This window comes from Asterias amurensis, chromosome 7 (genome assembly GCF_032118995.1).
Source record: "Asterias amurensis chromosome 7, ASM3211899v1".
NCBI lineage: Eukaryota > Metazoa > Echinodermata > Asteroidea > Forcipulatida > Asteriidae > Asterias > Asterias amurensis.
The window spans coordinates 10,823,490-10,845,765 of record NC_092654.1 but is presented as its reverse complement, the minus strand read 5'-3'; the positions used below and the strand labels follow the sequence as shown (position 1 = coordinate 10,845,765).

General features: G+C 39.0%; 2 protein-coding genes across 2 annotated transcripts in view; both read right to left on the bottom strand.

The window, feature by feature from the left end:
- LOC139939746 (cGMP-inhibited 3',5'-cyclic phosphodiesterase 3A-like) overlaps positions 1-3,731 on the bottom strand; it is a 140,929-nt gene extending 137,198 nt beyond the window's left edge. Inside the window, exon 1 of the mRNA XM_071935844.1 lies at positions 2,859-3,731. Within this exon, the coding sequence (XP_071791945.1) occupies positions 2,859-3,671 (813 nt within the window). The 5' untranslated portion in view covers positions 3,672-3,731. The remainder of the gene's footprint in view (positions 1-2,858) is intronic.
- A 994-nt stretch (positions 3,732-4,725) lies between these two features.
- On the bottom strand, positions 4,726-20,193 carry LOC139939848 (proteasome subunit alpha type-1-like). Its single transcript, XM_071935993.1, has 9 exons — positions 20,048-20,193; positions 18,801-18,947; positions 17,926-18,029; positions 12,867-12,955; positions 11,678-11,748; positions 10,358-10,487; positions 10,020-10,099; positions 8,688-8,759; positions 4,726-7,496 (listed from the first exon to the last, which is right to left on the bottom strand). Exons 1-9 carry the CDS (start codon positions 20,048-20,050, stop codon positions 7,317-7,319), a joined length of 876 nt encoding a protein of 291 aa, XP_071792094.1. The 5' UTR covers positions 20,051-20,193; the 3' UTR covers positions 4,726-7,316.
- Positions 20,194-22,276: the final 2,083 nt, after the last annotated feature.

Here is a 22,276-nt window from a genome sequence, read left to right as displayed (position 1 = left end):
TAAAATATTACAGCTTGGTGAGAATGCAATGATTGCAATGAGTTTTAAACAAGCTTTTCGTCCAACAGAAACAACCAATTGTATTGTGAACCTACGTACGACCCTGGAGCCACAAAACATGTATTATGCATTTCAAAAAAATCAATACAAGGCAGGTATGTATGACCCTCTGTTGCCGTTACAGTAAGCGCTATACACATCTACCTCATTCCCGTTCCCTTCAGCCCCGCCCACAGATTATACCACATCTCTTCACAGCCTACACCTTGGGGCTGCTATGTCAGATAAACTTGTATCCATGCCAAGTTTTTGGCTTTAATGACTTTTTGGTTTACAATCCAACCTGTTTCTGTTTTACCACCCAGGGATTCTTCAGTCATATTTTTTAAGCCAAAGCATTGAAATTCCGGTCATAAATTAAACGTTGTGAACAGGCTTGTAATTATTTGACATTCAATTTATTGTGAGAATTTGTATGTTTTTAGTGGATATCCCCAACCGTTTTAGATCGATTTCATGTTCATAAATTCCCATGGGATACACATTTAAAATGAGACAAAAAGGCCTATTTGGAATGAAAATAGGCCTACTGCTATAAATGTCAATTATGCTATAACAGGTTTGTGTACTGTTTCCATATTGGCCAGCTACATACTTCTGTGCTATAAACCTCTACACTGGATACATCCTTTGTTTAAAAACACAGGTATTATAAATACTACTTGGGTGGGATTCAAACCCACAACCAGTTTGCCATTCTAGAGCAGATGTCTCGCACTAAACTACCAACAAGCTCAGTGCCAAGTAACTAGAGGCAATTTGAATCAGAATCAGATAACTAAATTTTAGCAGCGGTTACAATTATGTTTTATGCAAAATCAGGGATAAAGAATATCATTTGCTGTAGTGTGAGTGGACTAACTCTATAATAATTTCATGCAGAAGCGCACGTATACAATGGCTTTTTTCTTCCGTTGAAATTTATTTTCAGTTTCCTGAGTTCTACAAATCTGTAATTTAAGATTCACTCAACAACACACGATTGGGGGAAACACATTTAGTGTAGCAAGGAAACAAAAACCACAAAACTCAACTCTTATTGAACAGCATTAATGTTCAGTTCAGTTGATCAATGATCACTGTTCAATTCAGTTGATCAATGATCACTTAATTCAAGGAGCACTCATTTAATTTATATTAACTAAAATTGTCTAGATAAAAAGGAGATAGTGGAAACTACATCTATCAGTATTTAGTAACACTCTGCAGTAATTGGAGCAACTCGGCATAATGTATGACAAAGTGACAGGCCTAATGAAGCATGACTCTGTCTTTCTAAAACATCACACAAGACACTATCTGTAGTTGAAATAATTGTAACACTCTCTTTCGACCCAAGCTCGAGTCATCGACCCTCGCCGGAGCATTACAACTATTATAACTCACAAGGACACAAACTTTGCTAATTATGTTCACTGTACTTGAACCTAAATTTCAAGTTTATTTCATCTAAAATGTGCTATTTATTATTGTACTAATGTCGAGGTTAAAACATATTTTTCCAATAATAGAGCACAACTGGCATGACAGGGGGTATGTGAATAAGCAGCTAATTTTGTTTTTATAGGCCTAACACTTCTTTAAAAGTATACAACCAAATGTACTTCATTTTCCGTCCATGTCACACTAGGGGTAGTTTTGGATCTGACCCAAGGACAAGGTCAATACCCCCATCCAAACAGTAGGCTCCATTTGTCTCTTTCATTAGACACTAATTCATACTCTAGTGACCGGGAACTTGGCAGCTTAAAATAAAAGAGGAACAAGTTGAGTGTTCTTGATCAGGCCAGATCCTCGTCTCTCAGTAAGGTTGGTACGACGTACTACTACAAATACTCCTCTTGAATTATACCAGGCTAGTTCTACTATCGTTGAGTGTGGGTAGGCTAGTTACTAGGATCTTGAGAGCTTAATCTCAATGCTGAGGGTCTGATATTCTAATAAAATAAAGGAAGGTGGACTTAAGGGCCAAAAGCTATTACAGTTTCTGGCTGATTTTGTCTTCAGTAACAATATTTTATTTTATGGTGATACGGAAAATTAACACAACCATCAGTTTGGAAATGATAGACCTTGAAGCGTTGAACTTCCTTCGCGAACCTTGCGATTCAAATAAGGCATGAACCATGCAAATTACTGTGTGTCAGGTAGCATTTTCTCTTACTCTGTAGTGTTAAGCCGTGTTCGCCATTGGACTTTCTCTTCGCACTTGTGGATTAATTTGTGTCTGGTAATTTACCAGGGGCCTTTCTCAATCAAACCTCGGCTTGGGCTCCGGCTCAGGCTTGGTCTCTGCGCGCTGTGTACGCAGTGGAAACGCTATGCTTTTAACCTGAATTTTTGGAGCAGCGCGTATTGCGCGCGGTGGTTCGAACATCCCAGCAGACCTTTCATATGAGATATGTCCCAGTTAAGTTAAAATTGTGAAGTTACAGCAGCTCAAATCGGCCTGTTAAGTTAACAGCGCGTGGCAGTAACTTACCACCCCAGGTAAGTTACACTGGGCTGTTCGCGGATCGCACTTGGACTTAGGCCCTAATCTGCTTAAATCGGTAAATGCTTACCGCCATTTGTGACGGTAAGTTAACCATTTTAAGTCCAATGCGAACACGGCTTTATTAATATAAATTGATACAATTTACAACCTAATTATTTTACAAGAAATTTACCATCTCACTAGCAGTATCAAACCTAAACAAAATAAATTATGATGGGTTAAAAAATAAAACAAACAAGGATAAAACAAAATGACAATGACATCAAAACGGTGGAGGAAGAAGAATGTTTCGTAAACTCACTTGATTTTTCTGTGTGAGTGCTGGAAGAGACGTTCGCCGTGTTTTGTGGCTGAGGCTTGCTGTGCTGGACTGGCTTGAGGTCCGCCTCCTCCGAATCACTGGGATCTTTCCGTCAGGGGTAAGGGGTATCGAAACTGGAGTCTGTTTAAAGACGTGCGTCTCTGTGTACTTGGACAAAATGCATCCTAAAATCCCACAAAGATAGGCCAGGTAGGGTCTCAACCATGGCCTCAATCCATGGAGGGTTGAACCGCTCAAGAACCGGACAAAACTTAGGAAAGTAAGAAGAAGTGCCGAGCGAGAAGTCGGCAGGGTCGAGGTGAGACTCGCTACGCTGGCCGTGCCAAGGACACATCCCACGAGCCAGGCACGATAAATATTGTCTGCTCCAAAGAAAATTTGTCCGGCAACCTCTCCGAAGAAGCAGGCAACGAAGAAAACATAGACATTTGTTCCTGTCCAGGACTTCCGTAGGTACAGTGCAAGCCAGTAAAATGCACAGACGATGCTGAAAACAGGTGCGAATAAACCGCACAGTGTGTGGAGCAACGCAAGAAGGCTCTCCTGGAAAATATACATCGTGACGGCGAGGACCATCACCGCTCCCGCAGCAACTGTCCTCGGATTAATCCCGTACTTCTTCCATTCATTAATGCCGAGCCAAGCCCAGAAAGGGTTGTAGCCTTCCCGGTCCATGGGAGTTGCAGTCGTTCGAATATATCCGTTGTTTTCGCCAGCATCCAGTCCGAAATCGGTCCGATTCGGAGGGTAGCGAACACTGAATGATCGGCCGGTCGCCATTATACTACACATAAACCCATGCGTACATTGACGTACCCTGCAGCATCAGTCAGTGTAGAGCGGTAGCGTTGCTGGCCAGTGATCTGCATGATGAATGTTGGCGCTTTAATGTATGAACGATGGACGTACGCTCGGTCATTGTTTTCTCCTTAGTGTTTTGAATGGTGGCGCTATTATTGCCAGGCACGATGGGAATATAAACAGCTGGGTTTCCAAAGTGATTCAGATCACAAGAAATACAAAAGCTGTTTTTTCCCCACACCGCAACGAATTTTTTAATTTTTTTTTTAAATTTGACCGAATTTTAAAAGATGTGAACGTCAACACAAATCCTGATCGCGATGTGATAAAATGAGGCCATCAATTATTGTTTGCTACAATTTATTATGTCAGAGCTTTGTCCTCACAGCTGTATCAATAATAACATAATTTATTAGTACCAGTGTATATATTATGCAATATGTATTTTTATTTTTTTTCTGTAGAAATGAAACGGTACACTGGTTTTAACCATCAGGGGATGTGGAGTACCAATTAGTCATTCCTCTAATGACCAATTAAGCCATTTATCAAAAGTGTTATGACCTGGAAGGGGTCATACTCATTGATATCCTAACTTTGGCCATTACACATTCAAGGGGGGGGGGGGGGGGTGGCTGAACTCTCAGAGATGTTTTTTTTTTTAGGGACAGAAAATTCTCTAACTTTAGCATATCAATTTGTCAAAAAAAGAAGCTCTAACCCTCTGATAAGTAGAGCCAACTGTTAAATGTATGCAACAGGCTTATGGAATAGTGTAGTTTTCAACATACCCCATCCCTTATTCCATCAAACTGTGTGGGCTTACTTGGCAAAAGACATGTCACTCTTGTTTATCTAAGTTTAAGAGAAAGCAAGATGTATTTCAATTCCTGTTTGCTCCTTATTATGTTTTACTAATTAAAACAGTTATTTTAAAAACTAATTCATTAAACAAAGAAAAAAGTGTTAAAATAATCCTAGACATCAACTTGGCATGTAATGCACATTCAATTAGAAAATACAGACACTCATGGAATAACGAAAATTATTTAACATAATTAATTGTCATGTTACAATTAAAGATTTATTCAGATTTTGTGCTGTTACACAGTGAACACAAAAACATTGACAACAGAGGGGAAAAAACAGAGTTAAACACAGAAGGAACTGTAATGATGAGCAGTTGTCATTCTCTCTTATACAATGAATGTTTTACATTACAATAAACAGGTTCATTAGAGTAAACAAGATGAGGAAAGACTGTTTCAGCCTTCAGCTTTTATTTGTTTTATTTAAAATTTAAATGGAAGACAATTACATGTCTGTACCATAAATATCCCTTGCTCCAAAATTAGGGAGATGTTTGTGCCCCTTTTCCCGACCCACGCAAACACGCAACACATAGCTAGGTAAATGATTTGAACTTCATCTGAACGGCAGCATGAAACTTAAAGGAACAATTTTACTACCTTTACTACCTGTAGCTAACCTATCCAATATGCACCCGGTTGATTTTTACGTTTTTTACTTCCAGTTCTTTATTGGCGGACACTTCCAGTGGACACTATTGGTAACTGTCAAAGACCAGTCTTCTCACTTGGTGTATCTCAACATATGCATAAAATAACAAATCTGTGAAAATTTGAGCTTGATTGGTAGTTGGAGTTGCGAGATAACTATGAAAGAAAAAAAACACCCTTGTCACACGAAGGTGTGTGCATTTAGATGGTTGATTTCGAGACCTCAAGTTCTAAATCTGAGGTCTCAAAATCAAATTCGTGGAAAATTACTTCTTTCTAGATAACAATGGCACTTCAGAGGGTGCCGTTTCTCACAATGTTTTATACAATCAACCTCTCCCTATTACTCGTCACCAAGAAAGGTTTTATGCTAATAATTATTTTTAGTAATTACCAATAGTGTCCACTACCTTTAAATGGACGACAATTACATGTCTATACCATAAATACACCTTGCTCCAAAATTAGGGAGATGTTTGTGCCCCTCTTCCTGACACAGGCAAACACGCAACACATAACTAAATGTTTTGAACTTCATCTGACAACAGCATGAAACTTTAAGGACTAACTTTACTACCTTTACTGCCTGTAGCTAACCTATCCAATATGCAGTGGTTGATTTTTTACGTTTTACTTCCAGTTCTTTAAATCATAATGTAACCCATGTCTGCCTGATTGGTCACCAGCCGTTGATTTCACCAAACTCTTCCTAACTTAGGATTAATCTTGGGACTTAGGATGAGTTCAGTTCTGTATCTGAAGACGTTAGGACGCATTGAACCCATCGTAGGATGGGTAACTCGTCTTAACTCGAGATTAGTCCTAGGGTTTCGTGAAATCGGCTGCTGGTCACAGTATATTAAAGGAACACATTGCCTTGGATCGGTCGAGTTGGTCTTTGAAAAGCGTTTGTAACCGTTTTTTTTTATAAAATGCATATGGGCAGAAAGATGTTGTAAAAGTAGAATACAATGATCCACACAAACATGCCTCGAAATTGCGTGGTTTTCGTTTTACCTCGTCGACTAGCCATTTATGGGAGTCAGATTTTTGACTCCCATAAATGGCCGACCGTGTTAATTGGCACAGTAAAAGGAAAACCACGCAGTTTCGAGGCAAACTTGTGTGGATCATTGTATTCTACTTTTAAAACATCTTTCCAACCATGTGCATTTTATAAAAAACGGTTACAAACGCTTTTTATAGACCAACTCGTCCGATCCAAGGCAACGTGTTCCTTTAACACTGTGTCTGCCTTAGCCCATTACACTCGATGTTAATTAATTATTTACTGCCTTGCAACAAACATGTTCCAACTTTCTTCTATGGAAAGAAAACCTCATTCTCTTTTAGTAAGAATAAGAAATACGTTGATGCCTTGTTCATCTTCCAGTATGTCCCCTGATCCTTTATTCAAAGACAGTTAATGGTAACAACCCTCAGAAAACACCTTATACATTGTCTAATGAATAGTTCACTGGAATATAAAACTGAGGAAACTCAGAGAAAAGTGTCCACAAAATACAGAATGAGTTATCTATTGGAAGATCACACAGCTTTCCGATTGCAATTAATACCTCGCAATTAATGGGAAAAAAGGATTTATAATCTCAAAGCAAACTGGTTTGAAAGCAATCCGGAACAGCCTCCTCATAAATGTCTGAGAAACAACATAACTCTCTGTTGCCCGTTTCTTTCCCTCTTAAAAAGCATGGTTCATACTTGACATAAATTGTGAAAGCAAAGTAATGTTTCTTACGTCATAAATGGAAAACAAGTGCATACCCAACTATCTGTGTCAACAAATTTGCTTTTTGAAATAGGCTTTACTTACTCATAGTGACCAAACCACATTTCAATGCCCCAATCAAAGAAAATCTACCACTAATTTGACTACTTTCCAAGTCAGTCCTCATAAGAAACATGTCTGCTTCTAGCCATGGATCATGGACACTGCTGCTGGATTGTTGAGTTATGGTTAATTTATGTGAGCATTTTTTGCCAACCCCTAAAAAGTTCCCTCTTCTGTTCAAACCCTCTGCTTTCCTCTTAAAATAAACATAATACAAAACACTACTGCTGTTCTATGAATTGATAATCTCTCTTTCAAGGCTCCCTACTGCTGTTCCATGGGTGTTGGTTTGTCCTCCTCAGCGGCTGCTGTTGCTGGTGTACCCTCAGTGCCTTCTGTATCCATGGGTGCGGCAGCATCAGGTTGACCGGCTGGTTTGTCGTCCCCTGCTGCTGCAGCTGCTGCTGCTCGCTTGGCACGAGCTGAAGCTTCAATACCAGACAGCTATTACGCAATATAGTCAAGGAATCAACTTTCATTTTAAACTCAGTTCTTTTAAGGATATGTTTCAACAATGATAAGAAAATGGAAATGTAACTCATTTTAGAATACTATTTGATTTTACCCTTACACCGATGTGTGTTAGCACTGTTAAAATCATTTTACCCAGTTAATGTTGAAAGATTTGTATAAACACACAACTTTCATGAACCGGAAAATGGGTGACTGATTAAAATGATTTGAAATTATACATGACAGATTTCACAAGATGAATGTTTTTAAATGTGAGGGGTCAAAAGTAGTTGACCAGTTAATGCGCCCATTCCAATGCGAAGTGTGCAGAGGCATGCACCTACCATGCTACGCATAATTTGCCACATAAAAAAGAGGGTCACAGGGTAATGAAATTCATGATCGTATCCCTTTTTTTCATGAGACCCAAATTCCAGATCGGCTAGCTGCCAATCATTATATTCCACATGGGAGATAAGTCCAACATTTCAGCCTAACATGGCTAACGATCAGTCGTGGCTTATGGCCTTAAAGGCACTAGACACTATTGGAAATTACTAAAATTAATTGTTAGCATAAAAACTTAGTTGGTAATGAGCAATGAAGAGCTGTTGATAGTATAAAACAATGTGAGAAACGGCTCCCTCTGAAGTAATATAGTTTTCGAGAGAGAAGTAATTTTCCACTAAAATGTTTGAATTTGATTTTGAGACCTCAGAATTACATTTTGAGGTCTTGAATTTAAGCATCTGAAAGCACACAACTTGTGCGAGAAGGGTGATTTTTTCTTCCATTATTCTCTCACAACTTCAACGACCAATTGAGTTCAAATTTTCGCAGGTTTGTTATGTTATTTTATGCATATGATGAGATACACCAAGTGGGAAGACTGGTCTTTGACAATTACCAATAGTGTTCAGTGCGTTTAAGGATTCCAGTGATCCACAGTGAGCACAAACAACATTTTCTTGAAAGAGAAAAAGAAATTGTTGTGAATTTTATGAGTGGATCAGTTGTCTTTACTAGTTTAGGTCATGGTTTCAATGTGAAGATACAAAACTGTGGACATAAAAAAAAGATGTTAACAAACTGATAATTTTAGGGTTAGTCAATTATCTGCTCACTGACAGATAAACAGGATCCAGTGGTCATAATAAAGACTGTAATTTGATCAAAGGATACATAAGCTGCAACTTCATCATTTTCATACACAGTAAACTTCTGATTCTCACCAACAATCGCCACGGAGCAGTTCTGCAAAAACAAACATACAAACACTCACTAAGAGGAGATCAAGAGGGGTTTTGTGAGTCTACAAATCCACTTCAGCACAATGTATGTAAACAATTTGGTAGTAGTTGTTACAGGCCCGAATTATTGGAACATTTCGATCTATAGTTCTAAGGCATTCATAACAGTGCATCATTTTAAATACCCCAGCAACAAAGCTATACTCTACATTCCGAACATAACTAGAGCCTGACAAGGATAATTTAAAATTCGACCAAATCAAGGATGGGTTTTGGAAGATTTATAATTCTAAAGAAAGGTTTGAAAGTGTGGCATTAAAAAGAAGAGAATCTTTAAATTGTCTTTTCAACGATCCAATGACAAATGATGCACCATAATAATCATAGGTAGTTCTTACCTAGGGCTTTATCTATGGACATCTCAAAAGCTTTATGTTTTAAGACAGGTATGCTAAGATTTTGAATTATCAGAACATTTTACAAAAAATTAGATTTTTTAATAAAGCGATGCGCCATAATCTCCTGTCAACTATGCCAGATACTCCAATGCTGCCCCTTTCATACCAATAGATGTACAGGGTTCTTTTACACAATTTAAGGGACCTACGGCTTTACATCTCATCCGAAGGTAGACTGGTCCCCTGTCTTTATCCGCAAGGATAAAGACAGGTACTTTCTATTCAGATCCAGTGACTCCATTTAATACAATGATATCATTGGATAAAGGTGTTTTTTTCCATGAGTGCGTTTTGGCGACCCCAACCAAGCCCAACCGAGTCAACAAGTCGATGTCTGTTTGGTCTGGACAGCATCATCACCGCGCCTCAACCAAACACCCCAAAACGCTCAACTGATGACCAATGTTGCAAAAAACGCACCCCAGAGATGTGCTTTGATTGGTCGGGGTGATTTGGGTGCCGCTGACAAACCAAACAGTACACTCCTATCATGTCTGCCAAACCTCAAAAAGACTTGTACTTGCGTGTAATATCAGTGTAGAGTTTGACTACATACTATGTTAAATAAATGTAGGTGAAAGGTGAAGATACACGACGGCTTGAGGCCAGTCTCTGACGTCACACTTCGTAGGCTAATCTGAAGGCTGCCCAGTGTCAAGACTGGGACTGGAAACTATTGTACACTCTGCTGATCAACTCGTAAAGGTTGAGCCCAGAAGCCATCCAATTCTGGTTTATCTTTATTGATTGCATGGAACATTATTAGAACAATGTTCAAGCTAACGAGAGAACGCTTGGAATCATACCTTTGTGCTGAGCTCTGTCTCATTAGGCAGGGTATCTCTTAATGCTCTGAGTCCATGCTTCACTAACTCCTCCTGTGTACCTACAGTCATAGAGGATGGAGTAAAACAATATTTGCGTAAGGAATAAAGAATATAATTTGTTTTTAACTCTGGCTTAGCTTGGTGGTTTAGAGGTATGACATCTGCTCTAAAGCAGTACAAAGGTCAAGGGTTTGAATCCCACCAGAGTTATTTGAATGTGAAAGTTTTTCACAGACCTCAAGAAAATACTGTGTATACATAACATATTCCGGTAGGTATTTCGAGCCCTGAACTATACAATGTTTGTGTATACTTACAGTCAAGGAACTCATTCATATGTTTCTCCAGGTACGTCCTCGCAGATTGTGAGCGAGCACCGATGGCCATTGACTTGCACTCAAAGTAATTCGCTGATGGACACGTCTGGTAGATGTGTGGACCCTTCTCCTAATTACAAATAACAAAATACTTTAGTAGGAATGTGGAAATTTTTATCTGAAGGTTTTAATAAACCAAGCCTCCCTCCCCCCTTCCATGAGAGCAAGTAGCTCTAAAGGTTTTATGGGAAGAAAATGTAATATTTGTATTAAATTAATATTAATCGAAACATCAAGTTGAAACCAACAGTTCTTATCACAACCACCAAAACTCACTTAGAGATTATCCCTACATGGTGTTACTACAACCCTTACTTTATCAAATTAATACACAACTAAGCAACTCAACAACAACTCCTGAACTGCAACAATTTTGTGCCTGGGATGAATCTTAAATAATATATTAATTTATATTGCCCCAAGTCCAGAAGAAACATTCAAATATGCATACATGTGTAACATAAACTATATTCCAAACATGTTCAAAGAGTGCACATTACGTAGCCGATCCAATAACGTCGTGGGCAAACCCCCTTCTCTTTCACTCTACATGTAAGTGTCCCATGTTTTTAATGTGTGCTAATCAATGCGCATGACTTGCAATCTTAAGATGGCGACTTCATGTTAAGGAGCCTATCATGTCCAAGAGAAGATAAGTTACAAGGAGAATGCATTAAAAAGTCTCCCATTTAATTATTCACAGTCATCGATGCATAACTGAGCAATTTAAATAACCCCTCCAAGGACCCGAACGACCGTGACAAAGTGGAGAAAATTGAGCACCTTGGGAAGGATCTTAAAGGAACACGTTGCCTTGGATCGGTTGAGTTGGTCTTTGAAAAGCGTTCTGTAATCGTTTGTTATAAAATTGATATGGTTAGAAAGATGTTGTAAAAGTAGAATACAATGATCTACACAAATATGCCTCGAAATTGCGTGGTTTTCTTTTTACCTCGTTGACTAACACGGTCGGCCATTTATGGGAGTCAAATTTTTGACTCCCATAAATAGTCGACCGTGTTAGTTCGCAACGTAAAATGAAAACCGTGCAATTTTGAGTGATACTTGTGTGGATCATTATATTCTACTTTTAAAACCTCTTTCTAACCATATGCATTTCATAACAAACGGTTTCAAGCGCTTTTTATAGACAAACTTGTCCGATCCAAGGCAACATGTTCCTTTAACATTGGAGGAAACTTTGCGCCTGGGAAGGGATCATATTTAAATTTTGAAGACAGAAGTTAGTAATAAACTCACATCAAAGCCAGCAACAAGTAAACCAACTCCAAAAGGTCTTCTGCCATAGCGTTGTGTATTCACCTGAGATTCTGAGGAACAGCTGATAAGGAAGCAAGTGTCCATTTCATAACTTTGATTAAACTTTTTTTTTTTTTAAACCACAAATTTTTTGATTTACTTGTACAGGCTTAACAAATGCAAGGCCTCCAAAAAGCTTTTGGGGCTAGCTAACAGTCCCAAAGAAGATAATAGTCACCAAAAAAACACATACAGATATATTAGACAAACGTACACAGACGCTTCGAAATCTAAAAACTGAAAACCCTCTTTGTTCTTCCTCAGTTTGAATGCATCTAGCAGCCCACACAAAAAAAACCGAATGCCTGCAATCAAGGACCTCCTTTTGTCTCTTTTTTGTTTGTACTCTTTTTGGCAACAGCTCCCATTGGTTTTGTACACACTCTCCAACTGGGGACTTTCAACCAACTGGGAATCATTTTGTCCCTTTTTTGTAATAAAGTCCCCTGTTTGAATGTTTATACCTACCCGCACCGACAGATCTAACTGTTACACACTCTGTGGACATTCCTTTGTTCTGTGCAAATATTCTTCATCAGTGGTGAAAACACATAGTAATTCAAGTCCCTACATTGTGTGGACCTCTTTTGTTCTCAATTCCACACTTGGTATGTAACGCTTGCCCACATTTATCAACCAAGTAAAACCAGAACTTATCGTTGTTCCTCTGTTATTTTTGGAATTGGACTTTTTTTAGTGATGCCTTCACTGGTTTCATACATGAAAGCAAAGTAAGGCATCCTCACTGTCAAAAAATATTGATCCCTTTTGTCAAGGTCCTTGGATTCCCCAAACCAACATAGAAGATTTGTGAATAGAATACTGGGCAAATTGTTCAACCCTTTGGTGCACAGATTAATTAATTTAAAATAATAATAATAAAAATAAACATGTTCAACCGTGTTTTTCTCAAAATTATTCAATAGCACCCCCTTTTTAAACATTACACCAAACGAAAGCTCAACAATCACTCTAAACAACCGAATGAGGGCAGTATTAATGGGGTTTTAGTTTTTAAGTTGTGACGGATTCCAAAAGTCCAATTTGACGTGTTTTTGGTGGTCGCTAGCGACCGCTTGGTGCACCAATATAATTAATATTATGTAAGACACTTCTACACAAAGGATACTGTTTCCGATCATTCCCACCATTCTAGAGACAGGCAGTGGAGCATCGAAGGCGTAGCGTGAATTTAAACACTCTGTCCTCATGAATTTACTGCAGGAAATAAAAAGAAAGTCAAGACTTATAAAACATTTTGTAACAACTAAGTGCCACTGTAGTGACACTTATAACAAATTGAATTGTAATGCTAAATTTATTTGAATGAGAGTAAAACATTAGCATTTATTAACAATATGATGAAGCCATTTTGACTAAAACAATTTGTCAGTGGCGACACAGCCCAAACTCGTGGGTTCTTTTTCACTACGTTTGAATTATGAAACCTAATCCTGATAGCACCATGTAATGTGTCACAAGGTGCAATTTGCTGCCAATTGGACCAGGAACACCAGGGCGAACCCCTTCTCTTTTCGATAAGTGCACTGTGTTCTAACGTCCGTCGATATATCGAAAATACTCAAAAACTCGATATTTTTTTGACATCGAAATCGCCGATGTCACTTTTATAATCATATCGTAATATCGGATTTTCGATATATCGAAAAATTTCGATGTTTTGAAAAATTCGATGTTCCTAAATGATATCGAAAATACCAAAAGAGAGTCCGATTATTTAAAAGAAATCTGTGTTTGAGTATTAGAAAAGCCGTCGTCGTTATGTAGTTTCATCATTTCGAGTTGCTCTATTAAATAAAATACGTTTTACAACCAAGTATGTCTGCTTGTTCTTTGCGTTTTCGCCATTAGCCGCTGGCCCGTCGCAGAAGTTCACAACTCCGCGGCGAGCGCAAGGTAAAACCTCACAAGAAACCACCGCTGGTTTGCAAAAATACCCCGCAAAAACTTCCCCGAATCAACAAGACGTAACAAAACAAGAAAACAATCTTACGTTATACAGTAAAATAATCTTTCTATCAATCCAAGGTATCATAATGGCGTCATTTTGGTCAAATAAAGCCTACACGTTGTTGTTTTTGTAAACAAGCTTACACTTCCGAGGAACTATATGCTTCGCAGACCACGCTGTCGGCGGCTATTGCGTGCGTACCAGCGAAGACTTTGCTGTTGTACGGTTTAAGCGTGCACACCAGCGGGTGTGGTTATTGCAATTCGGGGGGAAAACCCGTTTGCCCAAGCATGCACAGACACGTGCAGTCTTTTTTCAAGGCGGTATCGCGTGATGCACTGCATTATTTCGACAATAGAGGGCTTTCTCGCATTCAATTTTAATGCCTTTACTATAGAATGCTAAGTGCTACAAGCCTTTATTGGAGACTATGTGACTGCATCATGCTGCTTGCGTTGTATATTGTGAGCGCGGAGTGGTAGGTCTGTGTTTTGCGGGACTTTCTCGTGATTTTTTTGGATGATTATCTCAACCATTTTCAACCGTAAAGGTAGTGTAACATACCAGCGGACATTTGTTATGTATCTAACAATATTGCCGTGAATTGTCGTTATTTTGAAGGGCATTAGACTCTCAAAAAGTTTAGTACCTAATTCATTTAGTGTTGACAAAGTTTGAAGCGCCGCGCTCCCCTAATACACTTCACTCTCCACAACAGCGGGCCTGTCGCACCAATTTTTTTTTCCACATCCTACCGAAGATCTCAACTCAAATCCGCCCGCCCGCGTGCCCGTCGGACAACTTGATTGACACTTCTACGTCAATGCATAGGCAACTGACACCTTAATGTCGGCGGGTCACGCAACTCACAAAGGCTCTGTGTCATTTTGAGACGGTCAATCATGGCCAATCACGAATCGAGAATTGTGGTGAGCGTTCACCGATTGGCCAAGCCAGCGGTAGCGGAGATCATACTTTGTTGTAAAACCAGAAAAAATCGGGGCGCGGGACTATGCAATTTGAGATTTTTCAACTACAAACATGAGTATACCAAGTGCTGTTTTTAGGCTTCATCTTGCGCGCGGGAAATACTCGATATATCGAGTATACTCGATATTTAATTTTCGATATATCGGTTATGGGAAAAAACCGATATCGACGGACGTTACTGTGTTCTTTTACATGCATTACAAAACACATGGAACAACAGCTTAACGTCCCATCCAAAGGACGAAGCAATATTTTAAACAAAATGTTTTAGAACCAAAAGCGGTGATGTTAAAATTGTGGCTTTGAGTCTGATAATCACCTTACAACTCTATTGAGTAATGAAGGAGGTATAGATCGTATTGAATATGTCGTCACTGTTCAAATATCTGCCCTACAAGATGGCGACTTTCATAGCAAAATAAAGGGTTATTCAATACGGTCTATACCAATAAAGACAAATTAAACCAATTTTCTTTCATATTGCATTAGTGCTTGTTTATATATGTACATATAAACAAGCAAGTATGTAAAACTTTTCTTGTATTGCTTAATACAATTCCTGGTCCGTTACCAGCGTTGTAGCTAGGACATTTTTAGTGGTGGGCGCAGCTGAATTTAAACTTGGTCAGAAATTGCGAGCAGTGCGCACGTACTTTGTTGTGAGGATTGTTTTTAGGGCTAAATATTAACATTCCAATCGTGCCAAATGCACATTATGTACGATTCAAGAATCACAATTTTTAAGTTTAATGACAATTGTTATTACAAAAATGTGTTAATACAAAATAATTGTGATGCATTTGTTGTGAACAGACTGTTTTTGAAATAGTTTCTGCTGTTTGCTTGTTGTAATCCCGCCGCGATGAAGTTGAACTTGAACTTTGAAGGTGGAGTAACTGTCTTGATTGTCTCAGGTACAGTTTCATTCTCAGCACTAACTGAAGCTGCACGAGATACTTTTTTATCATCTTCCAATCTTTTCCCGTTTTCGAAAAAAGTCGTCCAGCTTACCGTACGTTGCGAGGCCATCTTAAAATTTACACAGATCTCATTCAAGTTAAAAACCCAGCGCGCTGTCACACGTGTGGACGAAGCGAACATGTTTACATGCCTACATCCGGGACACGCGAACTCGTACACTAGACTTTACACAGCCCCCTTGTACTGTTGTGTGGCGATACTGTTTGTGTGTACATGGAATGCGTGAAATCCCCGCGAAAACCTCACGACTAGACTTGTACATGTTGTGCACTCTAGGGGCTACCACTAGCGCGCGCTGGTCTACACCACATGTACATACATACATCGTGTACATGTGCACGGTACCAGCACTGCTGTCAGCCTGTATAGACGGTACGCCTTCTACACTGTACTATAGTTCGTTCAATAAAAACGTCAGGGCACATTTCACGAAGAAAACTTCACAAGATGGCAAGAGGCAAAGTTACATGGGAAAACACGTTTGAGGTTTTAATTGCTCATAATTCTGGCTCAAACAAACTACAAACTGCATTTAAAATGACCAAACACGAAAAAACATGACATTTTAGTCTTGCAATGTGATCAATATCAGTAGAACTTTTAATTTTTTATTAATTTGGGGGGACATTTTGTGGTGGGCGGCAGTCTATTTTTCAGCTGAAGTGCCGGGCGGAAATTGTCAGTCCTGGGCGGGCCCGCCCACCGCCGCCCACCGTGGCTACAACGCTGTCCGTTACCATTTTGAGCAACAAGCTCTGTGGTCTTGTGATCGCCCTCTAAATTCGAGCCCTGGTCTGATCTCTGCCTCATCACAAACAGTCCAACCCTTTCAATACCACATTGTTTATTGCAAGCGCCCAACCATATACCACATTGTTGACAAAGGTCGCAATGCTGTGTATCGTATTTTTTTTCAGACGAAAAGCAATTAGCAGTGATATATACTTGTTTCATTCTTAATTTTCTGTGGGAAGACATAGTTTGTTTGAAAAACTTTGTGCATACAATTTGTAACATATGAAATGACCTTTCCTACGATGTCAACTTTGTGTATATTGTCTTATTTTTGCTTGCAAGATTTCTGGCTAAAAAAAAATACTTCTATTTTTATTCAGGATATTTGTCTCAAGAAAAATAAACAAGATTATCAACCTAATTTTCCTCATGAATTTTTTTTAGAAACTTATCAGACAATATAATCTGTTTGATTATAAGCTTTCAGTTCTATTTCCATTTGTACTTAACATCGGTGCCTATTTTGCCAAAAAATCTTATCTGTTTTGAAAGTGTTAAGCCACCATGGTCACTTCGACCAGCCATGCATGCCCAAGCTCACAGCGTTGAACGGGTGTCGTGCTCAGTCCAGCTAGCTACTGAATGGGTCTATAGTCCGATTTTGTCATCATCTGACTACATGTCTGACGACGAAATACCACGATTTGCTTCCAAATGTTCACTAGATTCTTCGTCAGAACTTTTTACGTCTTTTTATAAAGTCACTATAGGCAAACATTGGCCAAAACCTCCATGCAACAAACAGCTATGATGGTGATTTTTGTTGGAAAAAAACGGAGCGTGAAATCTTGAAGTGTACTTTTCTCGGAAAATCGTAATGGCTGTCCCCTATACACTACATACCATTGCAAAGCTTGGTAAATAAGCTACCGGTCTATATAGCACCTAACAACAGAGGGCGCCAAACAAAATAAATACAGACTCCCAAACGCAGAGTAAACTCGACAATGGTAAGGAGGCACTACACGACGCATGGTCGAGAAAATTTGACAATGGTACGGAAGTGTTTGCATTGCGCGGTCGAGTAAACTCGACAATTGTATTTAAAGGGTTAAAGGCAGTGGACACTATTGGTAATTACTCAAAATAATTATCATCACAAAACCTTTCTTGATTACGAGTAATGGGGAGAGGTTGGTGGTATAAAACATTGTGAGAAACAGCTCCCTCTGAAGTGACGTAGTTTTCGAGAAAGAAGTAATTTTCCACGAATTTGATTTCGAGACCTCAAGTTTAGAATTTGAGGTCTCAAAATCAAGCATCAGAAAGCACACAACTTCGTGTGACAAGGGTGCTTTTTCTTTCATTATTATCCCGCAAACTCGACGACCGATTGAGCTCAAATTTTCACAGGTTTGTTATTTTATGCATATGTTGAGATACACCAACTGTGAAGACTAGTTATTGACAGTTACCAATAGTGTCCACTGCCTTTAAATGATATGTCTACCTGAGAAGTCTGGCATCCGATGTAAGACCAGCAATAGAAATACCGATATGATCGTCAATAGGAATGATCTTCTTCTGATGTGCAGACAACTCGGAGGACGCCCTCTATTGAAGAAAAGAACAAAAATGACTCCAAATAATATAAATATTTTTAGGGTATTTCCAAGTTCAAAGTCTTAGACTCCAATCAACATTTACTTTTTTCAACAATTACTTAAACAATGACTCTTGAATCGTGCAGCTAAAAACCCCATGGAATAGAAAAAACTCCCGAAGCCTCCCCCAACATTCTCCACGGGGATAAGAACTACAGTGTGAAAAGGGCTGTAGAACTAAGGGAATCACTGTGTGGTGAAGAGGTTTTCAACTAGTGCTTTAAACCCAATGAGGCCTGGTTCTTGATAATGTTACCGAGACGAAGTCCAGGCCTCGGCGGGTTTAAACCACTAGTTGAAAACCGATTCAACACACTTTGATTCCCATTCATAAATACCTTTTCGGTCAAAAAGATCAATACTTTTTGGTCAAAAAGTGAAATAGATGCAAAAACTATAACTTTTCAATGATCTCTTTCAACACAACACACCTCCAGCTATGAAATGGTAAGGCCCATGAGTAAACAACTCTTTATAAGGGAATGCTGTGTGCGTCACGCATATCGCGTGATGTGGCACAACTGTCCCGGCCATTGCTCTCGACCAATAGGAATGAAGAAACTGTCTTACATGTATAAGCACAGGTGCAAGCTCGCGTGTCACGCCCATGTTTCAACACTTTTTACTGGTCATCAACAACGGTTTATACACACACTCGTGATGTGCTCTCCACCAATATGAATAGCAAAACTGTCTGAGGTATTTATGAATTGTGGTTTACCTTTAACGCCACGAGTACAGCATGTGTTTTTGATTTAAGGCCTACTGTAGCAGAGCCCTGTTTGACAGCTTCCATCGCGTACTCAATCTGATGGATACGCCCCTGGGGACTCCAAACTGTGACATCATTATCATACTGATTCCTGAACTGCAACAAATAAATCAAAGAATGGAAAAAGGATCAAAGTAATAATGATAGATTATTTTAGATTCAGTGACAGCTCATTTTGCATGGTAGGCAAAACATTAATGTGCCCAATCTTCTAAAGATTGCGCAAATCCGAAATAAAGATTGCGTTCTCTATGCAGATATTGCAGATATTGCAGACCATATTGAATTGATCCAAAATTGGGACGTAAAATCAAAGCTAGAACATAATAGATTATATAGACCCCATGGCAGCTCACTCTGGAGAGTGGGCAAATTGTGCTAAATCTGAGGATTGTACAAATCCGTAGAAGGCGCTCAAGTTTGTCCCGTACAAAAAATGACAGCTTTTGCGCAAATTTGAAAAAAGTCTGTCTTCATGCGTTTGATTTGAATCCAAGTTCCAATGGAACAAACATGACTGACAAAGATCTGAATGAAGATGAGATGTTGCCCAACACAGAAATAGACCAGCCAGGGAACAGGGCACAGACTTCTCTTATTTTTCCTAGCTAGAACTATTATTTCGGAACTTTCATTCCACTATCGTCTCACCATGCATGTTCACACACAGCGTCCCAGGAGAAGATAGCGGAACGTAACCGAAATAGTTCTAGGTAGTAGGAGTAGTATAGTAGGCACAGACTAGGGAAAAGTTTCCGTATGGCGCCGCCACGTTTTCATTCAATATGAAATCATATAGTATCTAATTTACCTCAATCAATGACTAAATGAGATATCCCTTTTTGAAAAAATTAGTGAAAAATAAAAAAGTGGTGGCGAGGAGAGGTGCGGAAAGTTATCCCAGACTAGACCCAGTAACTAGGGCGCTGTACTATTCCCCCCCCCCCCCAAATTTTGTAATTTTCAATATTATCGGCCGTCAAAATTTCGAAAAATCGAGTACAGGTACAGCGCACAGACACAGACAGGAGGCACACCGCTGCCGCACACTCATCACACAAACCATAGAGTATTAGGACACAAACAAGCACCGCACACCACAGTCACTGCGACAAAGGATAGGGGAAAGAAGAAAAAAAAACAAGGAAGGGGAACAGTTTTTCTCTAGTCTATGTATTCATGTTTATTAAACATACCATCACTGCTTCAAAAAAGACTCTTCGCTCGCGGGTAACTTCTTCAAGTTCAGAAGAACAGGTTATTATACACAAACGAATACACACAAGTACAACAACTCAGCAGAAAACATGAGTTGAACAAATCAAAATGGCGAACATTCAGGCTGGTCGGAAAAGGTTGTAAGCACTGGCCAGTGAACGTAGATATTATTACAGTTAAAGAACAAATAAATTTCATATAAACTTATAATACATGCTTTACATTAATTTAAACATTAAAATGATCTTTTAATTTTAAAATACTAATTAAAAATATTGCATAATGTTTTAACATTTTGTTGAAGGATGGGTTCTACCGACGGCTGTTTTATGTAGGCGGTCTTAAACTGATCTGGCAGAAGAGGGCGCTATGTTACTAAAATAATGTACGAAACAAAAATCTCCCCAAAGTAAAACTACATAATAGGTTGGGAACACTCATCTCCATTACTGAAGATCAATGATTGGGACATAGATTTACACTATTTCTACCTCCATGGTTATACTGCGCCAATAAGTATCTAAACAATAATTACAAATGGTCAGATTTATCGGAACCTGAATTAGAATGCAACAAAATAATCAGTTAATTCGATTCACAGTTATCTTCTGCGCATTTTGACACCTGTTGCGTTTCGCTACGATGTTGTTTCGGCGGATTTCACTTGGCTTCGGGTCGACTTTCAAAAGTTGCATAACCCCTAGAGTTGTTTCAAGTCCCGTTCTCGTGAAAAACAGATTGAACGTTTTGTGAAAATGTGTTTTCTACCTTTTCACTTTTCTGTTACCAGAAAAGCAGGTTTTACTTTATCTCCTAATGCTGGTGGACGAAAAGTGGCCATTAAGCAGATTTAACGTTTTGTAAAAATGCAATTTTCTTTTTTTCTGATTTCTGCCACCTGAAAAGCAGATTTTACTCAGGCAGCTGAAAAGTGGCAATTTGTTTTTCTCCTTTCAGATCACAGAAAATCAAATTTTACTTAAGCGGCCGAAAAGTGGCGATTTGCTTTTTTGCTTTCAAATGACCGCCAGTGAAAGTTTTGGTTTATTGAAAACGACCAAAATGTGAACAACAAGGGAAACTGACCGGTTTTTTTTGTAATGAGATAATCCTATTGGATGGTTTCCGCGATGGCGTGTTTCCTTTGAGGTGCTGCGCCGCCTGAGCTGCGAGTCGAGGTCTTCACAAAAGTGACTCTTCCAGTACCAACTGACCGACGTACAATAGTAGGCTTATGCGACTGGTTCCCCAACATAACACAACAAAGTTCGGCGCTCGTGCATTTTGCGCGTTTATGGTTCACGTTCACGGGCCGTTCTTTGGACGCAAAAAAGCAAATGGCCACTTTTCAGCCACAAAGATAACAAAAAACTATTGGTAGTCGTTGTTAAAGGCAGCGGACACTATTGGTATTGTCAAAGACCAGTCTCCTCGCTTGGTGTATCTAAACATATGCTTAAAATAACCTACCTGGTCGTCGAAGTTGCGAGATATGAATGAAATAAAAAAATGCCCTTGTCACACGAAGTTGTGTGCTTTCAATGCTTGATTTCGAGACCTCAAATAATTCTTAACTTGAGGTCTTGAAATCAAATTCATGGAATATTACTTCTTTCTCGAAAACTACGTCACTTCAGAGGGAGCCGTTTCTCACAATGTTTTATACTATCAACCTTTCCCAATTACTCGTTATTTTCGTTACTAAGCGAGGTTTTATGCTGATAATTATTTTGAGTAATTACCAATAGTGTCCACTGCCTTTAACTTGCAACTCATCTCAAGTGATGCGTACATTTGATAGGTTATTTAATAGGTTGTTTTGTTTAATGCTTGTAAAGGGAAACTCCACTTGATTTTTAAATTAGTGTTCTTATTAATATCGATCCAAATTCCCCCATGGAGACTCAAAACTGATGCAAGAATGGGTTCATCAAATAAAAATGATAATGACTGGTAGAAAATGGTGTCCCACTGCACAATACCTGCTTTGCAGCGACCATCCGATTTGCTGCATCCGATTTTCAAAGGTTTAGGGCAGCTCTCCAGACTTCTTGATACCGAAAATAACAAGTATGTGTGCTCCGAAACGATCTCAACAAGCCTAGCGCCTCCCTATAATTTTTTTTAATGGTAAATTTGTGCACAGAGCATCGGAGAGAAAATCAAAAGTTACAACGGGTCAAATCGACCCCACATCATTGCTCAAT